The sequence below is a fragment of the Mya arenaria genome, chromosome 17 (genome assembly GCF_026914265.1).
Source record: "Mya arenaria isolate MELC-2E11 chromosome 17, ASM2691426v1".
NCBI classification, from domain to species: domain Eukaryota; kingdom Metazoa; phylum Mollusca; class Bivalvia; order Myida; family Myidae; genus Mya; species Mya arenaria.
The window spans coordinates 2,864,734-2,879,681 of NC_069138.1; the positions used below are offsets into that span (position 1 = coordinate 2,864,734).

At 35.1% G+C, this 14,948-nt stretch overlaps 1 protein-coding gene across 2 annotated transcripts; it reads left to right on the forward strand.

Moving 5' to 3' along the window:
* Positions 1-3,373: 3,373 nt before the first annotated feature.
* Positions 3,374-14,700, forward strand: LOC128224164 (uncharacterized). Of its 2 annotated transcripts, XM_052933899.1 has the most exons (8): positions 3,374-3,583; positions 3,699-3,760; positions 5,545-5,952; positions 6,832-6,885; positions 7,202-7,690; positions 9,339-9,812; positions 10,402-10,432; positions 14,056-14,700. In XM_052933899.1, the coding sequence occupies exons 2-8, from the start codon at positions 3,736-3,738 to the stop codon at positions 14,237-14,239; spliced, it is 1,665 nt and encodes a 554-aa protein (XP_052789859.1). In that variant the 5' UTR covers positions 3,374-3,583; positions 3,699-3,735; the 3' UTR covers positions 14,240-14,700. The 2 variants fall into 2 exon arrangements, with proteins under 2 accessions (XP_052789859.1, XP_052789858.1); XM_052933898.1 differs by having other exon boundaries at positions 3,378-3,760; positions 5,311-5,952; positions 10,402-10,425; positions 13,402-14,179.
* The last annotated feature ends 248 nt before the right edge of the window (positions 14,701-14,948 follow it).

Below are 14,948 nucleotides of genomic sequence, written 5' to 3' on the forward strand. Positions count from 1 at the left end.
CGCACGCACACACACACATACGCACACGCTCACACACTCGCACTCACGCACGCATGCACGCATTGACGCACGGACATAAGCACGCACACATACACGCATGCATGCACGGACACTTACGCACACACGCACGCACTCTCACACGCACACATATACACACATATTTTATAACACGTTGACAAAGGGAGTATTGAAAACGCTGTCCATATAAATAGTATTTAGCCAGAGATTCAAAAGGACAGGGTTCTTCACCATAGTACCATATGTATTTCTTATATATTCCTTATATTTTACCAGTCTTATGCATTCTACACCAAGTCTTTAATCTTTTACTGTTCTTAAATGCTGTAATATGATAAAACCTTTCAACATTAACAAATGTCATATACTTGAATATGTATAACTTTTGTTAAAATGACATGTTTGTAACCTATCACTTGATTGTATTTATAACAATTCAGTATGAATGTGATAAGGAACCACTAAATATAAAACGTACTATACAGATGTTCAGCACTGACTGATAAAACAAAACCTCACATTGAAAAAAGTGTACATGGGATGTCATCCCATTTCTCTGTAGTGTCATCAGGGTCTATTTATGATAATGCCATTCAGTTGTTAATGTTAAACAGATTGACAATGATTTGACTTCCCGTGTCATGAACGGACTTTAACTGCTCTTCAAAAGCTTCCACACTATGTTAGTTAACAACTCATCTCCCCTTTTCTCACTACTCCCACCGTCGTTTTCCTCGAGCTGTGCTCTGACACCGAATCGTTTTTGGCTTGATGATTAAGAGATTAATGGCATTCTTCTCATTCTTCGAAGACAAGTGTCAGTAAAATGAGTGATCGCAAGGCATCCCATAGGAAATGTCTTCATGCCATAATTTGGCGACAATGTTTTCTGCACGACTCATTAACAAGTGCAAACCAATCACGTATAGAGAGAACATTCAAAGCAAAAACTATCAAAATATTGCCTCCACCGGCATACGAACCTAAGAAATAAGTTAGCTACGGCATATACTCTTACCACTTAGCCATGACCGACTAGCGATTCAGAAGGCATTGATGATCATTGTAAACAGAAATGTTGTAAAGCTTTAAATTTGTTTCACCAATGTTGCTGTATTTGACTAATTCGAGTAAAGAAACACGAGAGAGTCCTCATCGTTGAAATAATGATCTAACAGTCGACGGGGTAATCATCTTTTAAACAAAATTCGAACGGTCGAGGGAGTCCTCGTATTTCAAACAATGATCTAACGGTCGAGGGAGTCCTCATAATCCAAACAGTGATCTAACAGTTGAGGGAGTCCTCGTATTTCAAACAATCAAGTAATGGTTGAGGGAGTCCTCATATTTCAAACAATCAAGTAATGGTTGAGGGAGTCCTCATATTTCAAACAATCAAGTAATGGTTGAGGGAGTCTTCGTATTTCAAAAAATGATCTATCGGTCGAGGGAGTTTTCATATTTCAAACAATGATCTAACGTTTGAAGAAGTCCTCATATTTCAAACAATGATCTAACGGTCGAGGGAGTCCTCGAATTCCAAACAATCAAGTAATGGTTGAGGGAGTCCTCGAATTTCAAACAATGATCTAACGGTCGAGGGAGTTTTCATATTTCAAACACTGATCTAACGGTCGAGGGAGTCTTCATATTCCAAACAATCAAGTAATGGTTGAGGGAGTCCTCATATTTCAAACAATGATCTAACGGTCGAGTGAGTCCTCATATTTCAAACACTGATCTAAGGGGCCGAGGGAGTCCTCATATTCTAAACAGCGATCTAACGGTCGAGGGAGTCCTCATATTCTAAACAATGATCTAACGGTAGAGGGAGTTTTTATATTTCAAACACTGATCTTAGGGTCGAGGGAGTCCTCAAATTCTAAACAGTGATCTAACGGTCGAGGGAGTCCTCATATTTCAAACAATAATCTAACGGTCGAGGGAGTTTTCATATTTCAAACAATGATCGAACGGTCGAGGGGGTTCTCATATTTCAAACAATGATCTTACGGTCGAGGGAGTCTTCATATTCCAAACAGTGATCTAACGGTCGAGGGAATCCTCATATTTCAAACAATGATCTTACGGTCGAGGGAGTCTTCATATTCCGAACAGTGATCTAACGGTCGAGGGAGTCAACATATTAAAAACAGTCATTTTACGGTCGTAGGGGTTCCATATTTTCGAAAACAATAATGAAACGATCTAAGGAGTACTAATACTCCAAACAATGATCTAGGGGTCATGGGAGTCCTCATATTTCAAACACTGATCTTACGTTCAAAAGGGTTCCACATATTTCAAACAATGATGTAACGGTCTAAAGAGTCCTCATATTTCAAACAAAGATACAGCGGTCTAAGGAGTCCTCATATTTCAAACAATAATCTAACGGTCGATGGAGTCCTCATATTTCAAAAAATGATCTAACGGTCTAAGGAGTCTTTACATTTCTAACAAAGATAATGCAACGGTCTAAGGAGTCTTCATATTGCTAACACTTAGCTAACAGTTTAGGAAATCCTTATGTTTAAAACAATTGTCAAACGACCCAGGAAGTTCGCATACTTACAACAACTGTCGAATATAAAAAGACTACCCACTGAGCCTAAAATAGAACGACGATCCTGTTTAAAGGCATATTACGTTTACCTAACATTCAACTTTACTAGTATAATTACATTCTAGATTTAAAATGATTTACATACAATTATAAAAAATATATTATATTTTATAAACGTTTATCTTAAGGAATCGATGTACAATGACATGAATTTTGATGTCCGTTGACCCCATGTTATATTGGTATCACATGAACGGTTTTAATGTGTAGAGAAAGAATATGTTAATATTATACTGATATCAATTGTGTTAAATTGAAATATTGCTCATTTCACTTCCGGTTTCAGTAAAAATAAAGATCAAAATTAAAAAGAAACTACCATCAATCGATCTGTTATTTAGTTTCAGTCGTTTACATATTAGTAATCCGAAAACTATATCCTTACAAATGCTATCAAAATTATATTGAGTCACTTGTTATTACAATTTAACATTACGGTCAATGGCGTTATACAACGGAAATCGTATTAAATTATATTAAGTGACAGGAAACAACTTCTATAATGACGATCTATACAGAATGTGTATAAATCGTCGTTGTAAACAGGCCCTTATTGCGAAATACCATTCTAACGACTTTATGATATCTAACGCCCATGTTCTGAACGATAGTTTGTTTAAGTGCAATTTCAATGGAAAAGCCACAGCAACAGATCTTAAACAATGAAGCTTGAAATAGTTTCCTTTTTATTATTTTGCAAAGTGTGAACTTAAGTTTCAATTATATAAACCACAAACTTCAACCGAGTAGAAAAAATAATCTAAATAAATGTTGTTGCTTTTGTTTATGAACAAAACTATAATTATCCGTTCGAGGACTTCATAGGTTTTAAAAGTTTGACCAAAGTACAATTGTGATCAAGTCCATCCGGTTGAATCATATTTGGTTTCAGGGATTGTTCTGCTTGAAAGTGTTTCACGTTCATCTTTCACACAGCCAGTACATTGAATATTTTAAACAAAGATTGTGAATCAAAATAAATAGTATTTAATTTTAATTCAAACTGTTTGCTGATTTTTACTCTTTGGTAAAGAATTGTTTTTTATGCTAATAGATCGTGCTGGAGGTAACTGAAAGATGACCTTTTAGAGATGGCAAATCTTATTTCAAACTTCGGTGAGTAAAAACACCCAAATTATCTTGAAATGTGGTGTAAAATAAAAACCAGTGCGTATACACTGTAACAGCTATTCTGTATATCCGTTTCCCGTGCCTGTAGTTTTAAAACATGTATTAGGAATCCGTATTTTAAATAATTAATGGAAACTACATGTAAACTATGTAGGGGGTCATGCACTTCTAGAATTAACAAATGCATGTCTTGGTAGTAAAACAACAAACTACACAGCTACCGACGATAAAGTTTCATCGACATTAATGCCATATTTCATACATGGTGATAGAGTTTGTGGTTATTATACTCAGGTAAAAGTCGATTTTAAGAGGTAGATCGTCAGTTGAAGCTCGATCGTGAGGTAAAAAACCATCGTCGGATGTAAGCAAATCGTCAGGTTAATTAGTTGAACGTAAATTGGCACGTGAATGTCGTTTCTCACATGAAGGTCGATCGCTAGGTTAAGGTCGATCGTCACGTTAAGGTCGAACGTTAGGTGAAGGTCGATCGTCAGCTGAAGGTCGATGGTTAGGTGAAGGTCGACTGTCACGTTAAGGTTGATCGTCGGTAGGTAGCGTAGCTGATTCTTCCGTATAGTGATCAAGGGGAAAATAGTATAACTAATTCTGAAGTTAAGTCATCAGGAAGTAGCTATCCTAGCTAATACTGCCGTAACATGATCAGGATGTAGCTAGCCTAGCTGATACTGCCGTATCTTGATCAGGAGGTAGCTAGCCTAGCTGATACTGCCGTATCTTGATCAGGAGGTAGCTAGCCTAGCTAATACTGCCGTAACATGATCAGGATGTAGCTAGCCTAGCTGATACTGCCGTATCTTGATCAGGAGGTAGCTAGCCTAGCTGATACTGCCGTATCTTGATCAGGAGGTAGCTAGCCTAGCTGATACTGCCGTATCTTGATAAGGAGGTAGCTAGCGTAGCTGATAATGCCGTATCATGATCAGGAGGTGGCTAGTGTAGTTTATGTTGGTTTTAAATCGAAGGTTATAGTTTAATACCATATTGAAACATATCCATAACCACATTCGCCACACAAATATATTCTGATTTTGTAGAACTTAACTCTAAATAAGTTATATTTTAACTTGTTACTGAAATAAACGAGTAGCACTATCATTATTCATTATTCTCATAATTTGTTAGTCAATTTTCATTCTAATATGCTTAACGTTATTTATATTGAGTTTTTTTAAATTGCAATATTTACAAATATGTATATCCTTATTATTTCATTTCTCCTTTTAATTTGTATCGATCATCTGGTTTGCATATTACCACAATATTTATGAGACTGTATGCACACATAATTTTAAGCCTAAAAAGTTTTAAAAGGTACTTAAGCGAGCTTTTTCGAATATCTGTCTTTGTAATTTGTATCGTACCTTTGCGAAATATTCACTGTTCCTAATTGTAAAAGTTTTTTGATTTGTGTTGAGTATAAATAAGGCCATCGATATATGCCTCTAAAAAGAGTCCTCGTTATATGGGTTACCCTCCTTCTTATTGATATTGTATATGTAACGTTTGATTAGAATCCACGTAGCAGTGAAGATTAAACGTTACGATGGCCGATCGCTACTACCGCCTTATCACCTTGCTCGTCGATGTTTGCACGCCTGTTCTTAGACAGATTTTTCTGTTCTATGCAAAGGCGGATACTTCCACGCAGTTCATAAACACCCAACAATACATGTCAGCAAAGCAATCAATTGTTCGTCAGTTAAGAGGTCTCCCGAAGCATATTTATGAGAAGATTTACAATTCAGGTCCTATTGACGATAGTAAATGGGACATTACTGCCATAACGTGTTTGCTTCTTGGCATTTTTAGTTTGCCAATACACGTGAAAGCCAGCGTTGAACAGATAAGATCTGAAAGAAACAATCTTCAGCATATTAAACAGCTACAAAGCTTATCGGAGCAAGAGTATGAAAGTACATGGAGGTCAATAGAACAAAGTATTCGCCAACTCGTTTCAAACTTGTCTCCCGGATGTCAACAACAGACTGCAGAAAACATAAATAATGCAAGATTAGGTAACTTTCCAAATATGTGCAATACTTTCACAACTTGGTGTCTAAGTTTGGCCGGTCACCTAGAAGAAGTGAAAGAGAATACAAACGTAACAAGACGGATTGTAGAAAATGTCGCAGAGAAACGAGTGGACAGCCAGGGTAAGTTTGTTTAGTGTTAACTTAAATACACGCATATATACCCTAGGAAAAGAATAGAGAGTATTTAAATCTTTGGAACAAGATTTTTCATAATTCCCATTGAGCTGATGGCTCTTTTAGGGCCGGCCACAGTGCAAATGTGGGTGAGGAAGGTCAAAAAGTAAAACAAAAGTTCATGGATTATTCACTTTTGAGGAACGATCTTTTTGGAAGTAAAACATACATTTTTTGTAACATGTTTGGGGTAAAAGACTTTATCAAATTTTTGATAGAAAACCATTCATTTTCATTCGGGAAAGTTTGTCAACATTATTACTTTGGTTTTGTGTGAAAATGCTTCCGACTACCTTATCGACAAGGCTAAAAAGTTCTTGATGATATATTTTCAAATAAAAAAGTAATTATTTTTTTTAAAGGATATTAGGGAATGTTATTCATTTCCTGGTTACAAAAATGCAAATACATTTTTTGAAATAGCTGCAATCACCACAAAGCCTCCAGACAATGTTAATTGAGTAGTTCTGATGATATATATATATCTATAAATATGACTCATACATTTTGTACTAAAACATTTCCGGGAACACATAAATGCTTTTTGATTTGAAATCTGTTCAAATCCTGTTTCGTTAAAACTGCTCAACTCCTTATTACAGCTTCACATGTTGCAGCGGATATATGAATTATGCTTGCTAAATATTGAACCTTAAAACTAAATAAAAATGTAATTTTAAACATTTTAAATGTTGGTCACTCAAACGAATTTTGCATTGTGACCGACCCATAATAACGAACAATTAATATAAGTTCTGTATTTGCGATATTATGTCAAATATTTTTCCTTTGTTTGCTTATCCTTTTTTCGAATGGACTTTTCAGGCACAGTTGTCAAGCGATTTAAAGCAGTTGATGACATTTTGAAGCGTATGAAAGGTACATTTGAAAATATAATACAACAAATATATAACACCAAATATGACTTGAGAAAAATGCGCAATGAAACTTAAACCACGGGTGTGGAAAGTTAGTAATCAGTGCTTAATATTTACATCCATTGTTGTGCATATATTATCATAAGTTGTGAACACTGAAGAAAGACTCCAACGAGAACGATAAAGCATACAGATGGATATCATACAAATCATATCAAAGCAGATTTATAATAGCTAAGTTAAACATGTAAAACATTAAGTAGAAAGAAAAACATGAGGTATCATAGAACTTAGAAATGTTGCTTGTTCTAATTCAGAATGCTTTGACTCAACGATGTCTAGAGAGCTCCTGGATGATTTTGAGCCGCCCGATTGTATTGCACAAATTCGAGACTATCTCCGACAAAAGCGACATGTTATTGTCACAGGGACCGTTGGTCGATCATATCTGAAGGTGGCATTGACTGCAATAAAAGACGTAAATACACATGGACCTAATGTAAGTGCTGAGATATCTTTCCCAAGCGATTGGCGCCATATTGATCCGTCAGAGATAAAATTTATTCTTTGCACAAACCCTTTTGGTGTCCACGATTTTGACGCACAAAAGGCGCGAGCGATGCTTGATGTTCTATGTCAGATAATGAATTCTGCTTATGCCGGAGAGTTGACGCTTGCAATCGTGACAAAGAAAGATGTTCTCGTTCAAGCTCAAGAAGTGTTCGGGAAGGACCATGATGTGTTGCAAAACATTGTTGAACCATATGCTGAAACATCAGTAAATCATCCGGAAATCATTTACTCTAGTAAGTCCATTTTAGATGATTCTTTTAATACCACAGATATATCTGGTAATTCTGATTTTAGGACAAATTTAAATAGTATAACAAAATTACATTAAATCATGGCAGTCAAAAATACGACATGATCGGCTTATTTCGTTTAAGACATGGGGTAATAATAAGGTATATTATTTTTTACTTTTATGAGTATTTTTCATCATTATATTTATCACTGTTAAGGTTCTAGGTATATTCTCAGTATATGGGCTGATTTTAATTGTAGTATGTTTGCTGATAAAAATCAAAATGCCCGTCAACTCGTTCTGTAATCACACATTATTAAAAACTTTCAATTGCTATATGTATACCTTTAGGACAAACGACGTCTTGTTGCCAAAATTGTCAGAGGATGCCACACAGTGCTCTACAAGGTTAAACTGTACTTGGTCAATTTCATGATAAAAATAAATAAAAATGTTGCTAAGTATATAAGCTGTAATATCTTTATTCTAACCATTGTAAGAATGTTTTTTGATAGACGTGCATAACTTACAGAAAACAATCAAGACGAGCAGGCAAACAGATCGAGTTGCATATATAGATTAACCTTTGTGAAATAAGTAGGAATTTAGAAAAGTAGTCATACGTATATAGCGTGAAACATTTTGATGACCCGTCGATATTAAAAATGTTTGAACAAGAGATGTTTGTCAAACATGCCCCCCCCCCCCCCCTGAGCACCATGTTGTCAGGATTACTTGGACAAATGAATGAAATATGCATGGACCAAAATGAAAGCTGATTTTTCATTGACATTGCATGCCTTTGAGGCAGTTGTAAGATTATGACCATTCAAGTGTGATGGTATTGTTTTTAATCATGTTCAGTTGATGACTGATATTTTGAAGATATTGAGATAAAAAGGTGAATCCGCTTAGCAGCAGAGAATAAGTAAATATGACAATATTTTAATGATGAATATAAGTTATGACTATGACCTTGTCCTTTATGACCTCAAAATCCATAGGGATCATGAACTGGTCACCCTCAACCTAAATGACAAAGTTGAGGGTCATGGTTGCAGGCATTGTTAGTTATCTCTCGGGAAACCTTTTATCATTCAAGTGCTCTTTGACCTTGACCTTATGACCCCCAAAATTAAAAGGGGTCACATACTGGTCAGGCCCAACCTCCAAATCAAGTTTGAGGGCCATGGGTGCAGGCATTGTCGAGTTATCACTCGGACAACCTTTTATCATTCAAGGTCATTGTGACCTTTGACCCAGTGACCCATAACGGGTCATCTATTGCTCAGACCAAGCCTCCATCCCAAGTTTGATGATCATAGGTCCAGGCATTATTGAGATGTCACTGGGAGAAGCTTTGTAAACGTTTTCGCATGAAAGGCCACTGTGACATTGATTTTTGGCCCAATGACCCCCAAAGTCAATAGGGGTCATGTAATGGTCAGGCCCAACCTTCATGTCAAGTTTGCTGACCACACAATACCGCGCCCACAACTTGTAACATGAAACTACCATTTAGATGTTATATAGAGATGGTTACAAAAAGGGTAACAGTTATGATTTATACTATTTTATTAAAATGTAAGGAAGGCTAGAAACCTGAGACGGACAATGTTAATGTAAATTTCAGCCTTTTTTGCATTCAGTAATGAGTTCCTGCTATCTTGCACAAATAGAAGAACTGCCACTGAAGAAATCAGTATTCGAAGACGCAAAATCTACGTTGAAGAAAGAAAGAGTCGTTATTCTTGTGGGTAGAAATGAGCTTCTCATCCGTTCCTGCATAAAACAATTAGCCGAACAGTTTGCACCAAACAATTGTTTGGTAATGAGTAATCCAGATGACATCAAACATCTAGATGCGGGAGCGGCAATGGCGGTATTTCTCCACATCACGGAACAGTTTACATTCGATTTGGGCAAAAGTCGTCGATGGTTCGAATACTTTGATTTCATTCATGCTCTTGTGAAATCAAACAAACTCCGCGTTGTACTGACGTTTGATAAGTCGGCCCTAAAGCGCTGCATCACCAAAATCAATGACCATGAACTGCTGAAGCACAAAGTAACAATTGCATTCAGGGACGTTGAAGAAAGTCGAATAAAAACGGAGGCAACAGGTATCAAAAGATACGTTGGTCTGAATTTGTTATGTCTGTTGTTATCTCATTCGAAAGCGGGCCATAACTAGATCATTGATTTAGTTATGGGCTTTTATATGCATGTCTGTATTGTTCTTTGTAAATTAGAAATATGTGATCAAGGTTTAATTTGACGTTGCTAAAGATTCCGCTTATACACAGCAATGTCGACGCTTCTACAAAACCTCGACCTTTCTCTAAAAGACATACAAGCTAAAACTCTTTTCCAAATGGCGAAAAGATCAATTCATTACAAATCTTTGGATTATGATTGTGAACACTCCCTTATTTTATTATTTAATGAATTGACATAGTGCAAAAAACAACAACAAGAAATAAATATTTTGACAACAAATTCTTTAAGTTGCAGATGTAAATCACTCTAAAATCCATTTACTTTTTTCAATACTATAAGCTTATATAAAAAATAACACTGTTTATCGTTATGAGTGTTATCATTTCAATCAGGAAGCTGTAAGCAAATATATAATATGTTTTCAATGCAAGCTACATTAAACAATGGTAACGTGCACTACATGCTTCGACATTTACTATCACTCTATTTCAGCTGAGGACGAACTTCCATCAGCAGGTACGAGGTAAATGACGTCAAAAAACAATTAAATACCTTACAAGTATGTCTTTTATTGCTGTTTCAATATCTAGTGACACACATGACATATATTTAGATAATAATGATACTTTTTGCGGCATTATGCGAAACCATTCGACGCGATAGGCAATATTTCACAATCGCCATTGAGCGCATGGTTTCACCAGGCCTCCAGCTCTTTGGTGGTATTGCGCATCTTCGGGTGATTATCGCCTAGTGGCAGGCAGCAAAAAGTCATAATATTCCAATTAATGTTCAAATCAAATATTTTTGACAAAAAAATGCATACAAATGACATAGATGAATAATGGTTTTGTATATTGATCGGGAAGCAAAATCGTATATACCGCTTGAACAATTTTGATGAAACTGCATTTGGGATGTTCCTTGGGTGGTGCCCTTTCCAAATTGTTCAAACACAAATTGCCCAGTCCCTTAATATTATATAACCAGTCTATAATTGTTCTCTACAAAGTTGCTCAAGTTATGCCCCTAGGCTAAAAGTTGGCCACGCCCCGAGGGTCACAGGTTTTGTATAGACATACATAGGGTAGACATACATAGGGAAAACTTTGAAATTATTATTGTCTAAAACCACAAGGCCCAGACCGCTGATGTTTAGGTTGCCGCATAAACTATAACAGTCCTCTATCATTATTTTTACAAATAGTGCCGCTGTGTTCAAAGCTCGCCTCGCCTCGGGATCACAATTTCCCGCTAGACAAAATGTACGAATAACTATTAATGACTAATGCAAAATGCAAATTTTAAAAGGACGACAAATGCTCACTACAGGCATTATTTTATTAATATGTATAAACATTCAAAATACTTTTCTGATGGTGTACGAACTAATAAATGTGAAAGTTGAACTAAAGGCATAATGTCTTCTTCAACAGTTCTGTCTGAAGTTTGAAGTTTAATTTAAGCATTGTCAACATACAGATGCAGATTAGTTTGATGGTTGTTTTTCGTCATAAAATAATGTAAGTTTCGGAGTAACGTAAATTAGAGTAAAGTGAGCCATGACACAACTTTGTTTAGCTGAAAAACTGTTGGAGTGTTTAATTACGTCATGTATTATTGAAAAAAAAATCTATTCTTTTTCTTTAATACAAGGGTAGTGTTTTACAAGTGAAAGCTATGTTCGAAAGTTGAAAATGATTCTGTAACTAACTTTAAAATGCTATAGTTCCCAAACGCCCCAACGGCCAAGGTGTAAATATGTCTTGAAATGTTGTAAGTTGATACACATTCATAAAATCATGGTCTACAAAATGTCCCCTGGAGGTTGGAGCAATATTCTTTTCCCTCATAGTCTATATGGAAATCTCCTTGTCTCAAACCACAAGCCAAAGACCTTCCATGTGGCGCCATATAAGGCCCTCTTCAAAGTTTGTTCAAATCATGCCCATAGAATCAAAATTGGCCCCACATCTTTTGACCGACGTTTTTATTTTTGAAGCTACAGGAAACAAGAGCACCGCCTGTGGGTGCTGAACGCTCGTCTTATTTTATCTTTTTATATATTTAATTATTTCATATTGTATATTTGATAGCGAACAGGTATTCGAAATGTTGAAAGTGATAGCTTTGATAGTTTGCCTGTAAGTGACCCAAGCACAAAACGTCAGACTAGCTAAAAATGACAAAGTCTAAAAATACTAAAATATCCAACCCCCTCCCCATACCCTTCCAAATGTGTGACTCAAAAACTCGTTCGATATATTGAAGGCATTATTCATCGATTGTCTGTGAGAAAATGAAATCAATCAAACAAAAAATGAAGAACCTATGTCCAATTCTCCAAATCAATCAAAATCCATAAAAAATAATCATTTTTATCCCAAAGAACAAGTGAGACTCAGCATCATTTTGGGTACATTGTGAGAAGGGTATTAGATGAACAAGTTTCCCCAGTTTCAAAGTGATAGCTTTGATACTTTTCCATGTAAGTGACCTTAAACGCAAAACTTAACCAACGCCTCCGACGACGACGACAATCAAGTGACTACAATAGCATGATTGTGTACAATGTTGAAAAAAATATATAAATGTTGTCATTTGATGACTTTAGTGCCTTTAACCTATTGCGTATGTCTGTTTGAAACACATATTTTATCACATTGTATCGTGCACTAGGAAACCATCAACAGTATTCATCAATTTATGAATTGGTCCCTAAATTAAGCTATATCTTTGCAAATATTAATACACCGCAAGCAGTGTTTTTCTTCACAAATCTTAGACAAGGTTATTACAATAAATAAGAATTGTATTTTTTATCGTTTCTAATTGTATATATTCTTTTCTGAAATACATATTTTATATAAATAAAAATCATGTACACTCATATCACTTTTAGTTCTATAAAAATAATACTTAACTATTAATTAAACAACATTCTATTGGATTTCTAAAAGACATCAAGACTCAACAAACAGTTACCCTAACCACTGGACTAAAACTCGCTTGTTATATTTACACAGATACTTATCTATTTAAACGTACTCCAAATTTCTTCTGTTAGAACGTTTTACTACCTTATATTGAAAACGAATTTCATCAGTTCGGTTATCCATATCAATGATAATTTATTCATACGACATGCAATAAATCACAGTAGTACCAATCCATAAAAGAAAATGAAATGTATTTGTCGTTATAAAATCTTTTATTATAGAGTATCACTATAGTTGTATCATAATATTAAATTATCATTATTATTATTATTATTATTATTATTATTATTATTATTATTATTATTACATTTATTATTATAGTAGTAGTAGTAGTACTATTATAATTATTATCATTATTATTATTATTATTATTATTATTATTATTATTATTATTATTATTATTATTATTATTATAGTAGTAGTAGTAGTAGTACTATTATAATTATTATTATTATTATTATTTTTTTTTTTTTTTTTTTTTTTTTTTTTCAAGCCCCAGGTCCTCCAGACAGCATGATTCAGATGTTCCCCGTACTGTCAGTCACCTAATTCACATCAACCTACCAAGCGGGAATGTTTTTAAAGATATAGCCTTGCTGTCGTACAACAGTCTTCTTATGACAGAAACTCAATCAATTATATTACTGAATCTACAATCGCAGTCTATCACTTCCTTGAAATCCGACACGATGAATAATTGTCGCATAACTCGAGTCTCTGATACAAGAGCGGCCGCTTTTGAGAAAGATGGAAACGTTGTTAAGTTCATCTCCGTGTCTGCCACTGACCAGATGTCCTGGGACGGTGAGATAAATGTTGATGGGAAATGTCGGGTAGCTGCCTGTGCCGGGGACAGGTTGTTTGTTTGTATACAAAACGCATATAACAAACGCAATATAAACGTGATAGATCTAGAGGGAAAAGTACTGAAAACCATACACGGAAATTATTTCTTTCCGACATTTGAAAGAAATGGGGATCTAAATCTTTGCAGCTATGCTAGTCATGACGTTTTAGTGCGCTATGGCGATGTAGTAACACGATATTCAAACGATGGAACGGAGCAGCAGTCAACTAATATAAAGAAACAAAAGGAGAAATATAGTAACTGTCTCACATCAGACTGGTCAGGTTATCTCTATTGCAGTGAACGTTATGGAAACATCGTGTATCAGGTGTCATTAGAGAGCGGCAGCGTGACAATGCTGCTGGGCGAGTGTCACGGGATCTGTAAAGTTAAGGGTTTGGACTACTGCAATACGGAGGATAAACTTTACGTAGCGTGTGAAGCTAAAGGTTGTGTGATTAAAGTGTTTAAGATCACGAGGTAATACATACTCAACTACGACATTGTTTAGAGTGATGTTATGATGAATGTCAATTGATACATAAATATTTGCAGAAAATGTAAACAAGTGAATAGTTAAAAAATAAGCATTTTTTCCACAGATTGAATTGTATGTTTTAGTTTTAATATTCTGTGTTCTTTCTTTAATACGATGTATTGGCCGAAAGGTCTTAATCAACATATGTTTCTTATTATCATACAACAGACTATAAATAAACATTTATTTATCCTTATATCTTGTATCAAATATTAACAAGGATTAAAAAAGTTTTCGCCAAAACGTCATATTAGAGAGTTTAAATTAAAGGTTTGTGTATATCCATTACTTGAGTAGTTATAACAGACATCTTTGTGAATGTGAATTGCCTTATTTACTTGTGAATTGACTGTTCATGTTTCAATCTTAATAAACATTGTATTCTATATTTATATTAAACAGAATAAACTTTAGCATATACCAATCGTCTCGTCTACTTCAGGCCGATTTAAAATCTAACATGTTCATGCAATCCTTATTTTTGCGAAATACCATAAGGTCAAGCGTAAACAATTGTATATTTAACGTCATTAGTTGACGGGTGGGGAAGAGTTTCGACTTTTGAATCGTAAAAAAGAACAAAGTTGTTTCTGCACTCAAAATTAAATTGTCATGATTAAGTCTATTTAGCGCCTGTTTTCTAAGAAACTAACAT

What these genes read in the sequence shown, in the direction of transcription:
- LOC128224164 (XM_052933898.1), top strand. Translation starts at nt 5,343, where the DNA reads ATGGCCGATCGCTACTACCGCCTTATCACCTTGCTCGTCGATGTTTGC. An exon ending in GAAACGAGTGGACAGCCAGG is followed by an intron (nt 5,953 to 6,831) that starts GTAAGTTTGTTT and finishes TGGACTTTTCAG; the next exon opens with GCACAGTTGTCAAGCGATTT. An exon ending in AATAAAAACGGAGGCAACAG is followed by an intron (nt 9,813 to 10,401) that starts GTATCAAAAGAT and finishes ACTCTATTTCAG; the next exon opens with CTGAGGACGAACTTCCATCA.